We start from the raw sequence: 5472 nt of genomic DNA on the forward strand, positions 1-5472 counted from the left end.
AATCCTCAGTGTTGATAAATGCTGCAATGCTAAACCTTATATGTGTGCTTTATGGAAGTTGGATACAGGACACTGAGTAAAAGGTCAAAGTAGTTGTGGTATATAAAAATTATTACATTATGCCGAGGGACCAACAAAATATTATAACCCGGTTGTTTAATCCATCATTACAACAATTATTTCTGTTTTATAAATGGATCAATTGATGATGAGAGGGTGTGCCAAAGGCTACCTGCCTAAGCGATGGCTAAATCTGCTCTCCCACATTCAAGGCCAACTTGAGACCCCTTTATGTGTACTGCCACAAAGAGGGATTGGGAATAACTATTTCAAGTTTCCTTCAATTACTTCCTCTTTTAAGCCTTACACAAATTGCGTCAATCACAGTTAAACGATACATATTTATACTGTTTCTCGGTGTATCCAGTTACTACTGCCATGCTAACTGGAGTCATACCCTTCTGCAATAAGTAGAAGTGATCCATAATGACTGTGATGGATGGGACAGAGTGGCCGTAATCCAAGGGGAGAGAGCAGTCCAACAGGAAAAGAAAAAACTTCCATCTCAGTTATTTGGTGCTTCTCATTCTCTCTCCTAGTAAAAGGCTAGGCGCCCATGACAGGCCATAACAGATATATCTCCAGCAGCTCATATTTCTTACCAAAAAGAAGAGGTTTCAGACTAAGAGTTTTCATGTAATGGATTTTGTTGGGGACCAGCTCCACCTTCTGTTTATGGCCCACCTTGAAAAGAAAGCAAAAAGAATGATTAGACCCAGACACAGATGATCAGCTCCAGCATTTGGAATCACATCACACACATGTACTAATCGCTGAAAAGTTCAGGGTAGGAGAGCAGCGGTTCCAGTCTGCTCAGAAGGTTTCTGATTCCTGACCCACTGTGAAGTTCAGAACTAAACTGTTTGGGCAGGCTGAAAATATTGCTTGCCCATGCTGACGCACAGTCATAATGCTTTCAGCCCTTATACTAATTAACCAAATTCTCATATACACAGAGATATGGGGCACAGTATTTTCCAATCCTTATTTTTCCACAGAAAATTTTCCATTTCTAAAGATTCATTGTTTAGTTTCTAAAGACTTGGAGAAACAACAATGAACAGATGCCATTTGTGGAAACAACAGTGAATGGATACCATTGCCAATACAGTATTAAGCAAGTTTGGCAGTTTCAGTTATTTAATTAATGTATTTCAGCTGATTAGAGGCAAGACTTGCTTTATTGATTTGTAGACAGTGGGGTGGAGGAATAATATCAAAAATACGTACAATGATTCAAATGCTAAAAATGAGATTATGAGTTCACCTAATGGGCTGTGAAAATCAAATTAAAGTCAGAGCTAGAAGTCTTCTTTATAAGTCTCCTCTCACATGATGGAAAGGTTACTGTAATAACCTATCAGATATAGACTTAATGCAAGTGATAGTATGGAGAGGGACAATAAAACGGAGGTGCCTCAGTGATCTCCATAGAAAAAAAGCTACGTTCTATTGAACTGAAAGAGTGGACTGCTGCATTTGAGGCATATCATGAACAGTTCTTTGGATGTGCTAAAACTCACGGGTCATCAGTTTTGGGTACCTCTGGGATCCCCTGCACGCGGGGAGGGCGGGGTATAAATAAAATTAAATAAAAATAAATTTATACATTATAAGGGAAGGGCATGCTCTACTGCAGGGGTGTCGAACTCATTTGTTATGAGGGCTGGATCTGACATAAATCAGACCTTGTGTGTCACAAAATGTAACGCCAGGTAGCAGAGAGATAAACTTTATAAAGGACACAAAAACAAAGATTTTTTAACTTAAAATAAAAACATGCTTAAAACATGTAAGCTGCAAACCTACTTTTGATTTATTGACATTCACCACAGAAATCTCATGCTCAGAGTTCTGAGTCTAGGACTCAGGTTAAAACATGAAATGGCTGAGTGATTAAGAGTCTGGTGAAGCAAGCTATGATGCAGCAGCAGAACTGGAAGCAGGACATGGCCAGTTCCACTGGGGGCCTGATGGAAGCCCTCCGGGGGCCTCATCCGGCTCCCGGGCCACATGTTTGACACCCCTGCTCTACTGTCTTTAAGTATTTACAGGTTAGTATTCCAATAAAAATAATTTCCACATCTCACTTTGAATTCGTTCAACTGTAACATTTAACGCACACTTGATTCACTTTTTCTCCAGCCAAATATTTCACTCCCAGTAGTTGTTGCTATTGGAACATAAAATTAAATAGGGTACTTACTTTTTTTTTAACTAGATATGTCAAAATACATATGCCAGTTCAGACCACACTCTGTTTATGGCACAAGAAAGTTTTCCCCAATGTATATTGTTGGAAAAAAAATCCCCATCACTGCATACACTTGAGAACAGAATGACAGAGCCAGCCCAGCACAGCCTGAAGGCTTGATGCACAGGCCTCATGCCAGGGATGGAAGTAAACGTGGCTCTTTTGGTTGACAGTAGTTGCAAAAGTGGTTCCCCACAAGATGTGGAGTAAGTATCACTGGTCTATGGCAAACAAATACTATTTAAACTTTAACAACTGAATGTCGTGTGAGGCTCTGTACAGAAATGACGCCATCAGTGCCCAGAAGAGTTTGATCTCTCCATACTAATTTGTTTTTGCACACACAAAAATGAGCATTTGCTACACATAGTCAGTGCCACCCCCACCATCCACGCATTGCCCAGATGATCGCTGCTGGTATTTAATTGTTTGAGTTATTTTTGGCAACTATAAAAAGGAGTTTTGTGGCAGTTTGAAAACTAACAAGTTTCTGTGCTAGCACAAGCTTTCATGTACTAGAACCCACTTCATTAGTCTTTAAGGTGCCACAATACTCCTGTTTACTTTTTTCTGCAACAGACTAACACAACTAACCCTCTGGAACTGTTTGCAATATGCATGGTAGCAAGTCATTTAACACCCCTTCCAGTCTAACTCCAATTATACCATGAAGATAGATTCAGAAGGGTAGCCGTGTTAGCCTGAAGCAGCAGAACAAAGTTTGAGTCCAGTGGCACCTTTAAGACCGACAAAGTTTTATTCAAACTTTGTTCTGCAATTATACCATTTTGAGTACTATTGTTTCTTTTCGAAAGATATAGATATTTGGGGGTCCTGTGCTCCTCTGCTGTACAACTGTAGTGAAGACTAATCCTTTTACCCCAGCACTTTAGGGATTTTTTAGCCTCTCAGTAGACTATTTGTTCATCCAGCCAGATCCACTGTACCATTTCCTATTATTGTTGCTTGTGACCTACTTCAAAGCGAGGCACTGCACAGACCATAGAAATAACAAAGTCCCAGCCCAGAGGGTTTACGCTGTAGTCACATCAGTACTGGCTGCAGCGAATCCATCAACTCGGTTACCTAGCCTGCTGTGCTAATCCCACAGATAATGAATAGGCTAACCTACAATTCCATCCCAGCGTGTAAAGCACCAATCCCAGCCATGCCACCCCAAACCCCTCAAAGCCTGTTTTACACTTTGTGTGCTTTTACAGAAAGAGAAAGCATAATTTCTAAAAATGAATACTCTGCTACCCTTAGTTATGTCCATGATTGCTATGACATTCCATGTCATGGCAAAACTAGCTGGAGTGTCAAACCTATCAGTGAGAACAATAAATCATGTTGTGTCAGATCTTTGTCACTCATTGTACAAATCACAACAAGCCAATACAGCTCTGGCCATGTTCTCCCCGTCCTATTGACATCACCCCCAAAACAAATACAGATCATTCTATACCAATCCTGGATCAACAGACAAAATTATATCATTTATTAGAACAACATACAACCTTTTGAGTTCCACCCATACAAGAACTCTGTGAAACCCTCAAGGCTTCCATCCTTTTGCACCAATTTATGATGTAAGTCAATTATTTTATCTACTGTGCTTTCTTATCAGGCCACCATGCACAAGTATGTCCTTCCTGGCCATGCCCATCCAGCCTCCCAAAACACCAACCTTGACTTTATCCATTCTGGCTGTGGCCAATCATCCTGCTTATTCAGTAGACAACAGCCTAATGCTGTACCACGCCTGTATACAGGCTGTTAGCTGACAACAGGGCATGCCGCATGAAACCAATTAGCTCTCTCAGGCTGTATTTTGCACTGCAAATTTAGCAATAAAGGCATTAACTGTGCAATCCTGTCCAGCGTGACACCGAAGCGCTGTTCACACTTTAAATGGGGGGGGGGGGGATCTATGCCAGCCTTCCATTAAAGAAGAGATACTAATATCTTAGTTCCTGAAATGTAATAAGGTTTGTTCTTCACCCCGCAGCTGTATTAAGTAGCAGAGTCAAAACTACCCTTACAGGAAATTTCGAGCACAGTAGTCCTAGGAGAGAGTAAGAAAGTTGCCAACCCCCCCCCCCCCCAAGTTCCTATGTCCTTTAACCGCTGTGCCGCAATTAGACAGTCAGCAGGCAACCCCCCATTTGCACGTCAGAAAAAGCTTCACCCGCCGAATTCTTTTCCCACGCAACTGTTAAGGGCACAGGGAGACCCTGGCAGAGCAGGAAAAGAGAAGCCCCAAACAAAACGCACGCCTGCTGCTCTCCACCACACGTGCGAAAGCAACGCGCGACACATCCCATCCCCAACAGAAGAGCGACTAACACGGGTCCCTCCCCGATTCGTACAAGCAAACCGAAGTCAGCCAGCGCTCCTCCCCCTCGGCTTTTACAGAGTGAACGACGTGAGCTTTGGCTGTGCTTGCCTTGATGCCTTCCAGGCGAGGCAGGGCACGAGAGCTGGAGCTGCCCGGAGAGAAGGGTAACGCGGGCGGGTCGTGAGCAGGGCTAGGAGACTCTTTGCCCGGCTCAGGATCTCCGTCATCAGAGCTGATGTGCACGAAAAGTAGCAAGCCCAACACGTTGAGCACGTAGAGATGCGCGAACACCATCAGCACTACGAAGTAGGGTCGGGAGCACACCGCTCGCCGCCCTATGGGGGGCCCTGGCAACGGCGGGGCCTCGTCTTGCCCTGCGGTTGCCGCCGCCACAGCTGCCCCCGCCGCGGCAGCCATGCTAGGCCCAGTCCAGCCTTACCCGGCGCTGAGCGACGGGCCGTTACCAAGGCAACCACCCCGCGAAAAGCAGCGGGAGGGAGAGCAGGCGGGAATCTCTGCCGACTAGTGCCATGACGATCGCCGTGGCGCGCAGCCGACTGGCATCGCGTCATCACGCACGGCGAGAGGGCGAGGCCGTGCATCCCCCTCCGCGGCCGCTACTAGAGGGAAAAAAATATTTTGGCTTCTGGAGTTTCTACTGGGACAGATGCGGCCATTTTAGTTACTGGCGCGTGCGGTTGCGCTTATATGGCCCCCCTCCCTATTTGACTTAGCAATGCCGAGGGAAACCATTTTAAGAAAGGGCATCACCTTCGTATGTTCGTTATGGAGCTCGAGCCATTTTTAGTGAGGGCAAAAC

General features: G+C 44.5%; 1 protein-coding gene across 1 annotated transcript in view; it reads right to left on the reverse strand.

Annotated features, from left to right (window-relative positions):
- The window catches only part of P4HTM (prolyl 4-hydroxylase, transmembrane (endoplasmic reticulum)), a 28608-nt gene extending 23539 nt beyond the window's left edge, over nt 1-5069 (reverse strand). The window contains exons 1-2 of the mRNA XM_015422109.1: nt 4761-5069; nt 663-744 (exon numbers count right to left, since the gene is read on the reverse strand). Coding sequence (XP_015277595.1) covers nt 663-744; nt 4761-5069 — 391 coding nt within the window. The remainder of the gene's footprint in view (nt 1-662; nt 745-4760) is intronic.
- Nucleotides 5070-5472: the final 403 nt, after the last annotated feature.

Source organism: Gekko japonicus, unplaced genomic scaffold (assembly GCF_001447785.1).
Source record: "Gekko japonicus isolate JY-2015 unplaced genomic scaffold, Gekko_japonicus_V1.1 scaffold292, whole genome shotgun sequence".
In the NCBI taxonomy this organism is placed as follows: domain Eukaryota; kingdom Metazoa; phylum Chordata; class Lepidosauria; order Squamata; family Gekkonidae; genus Gekko; species Gekko japonicus.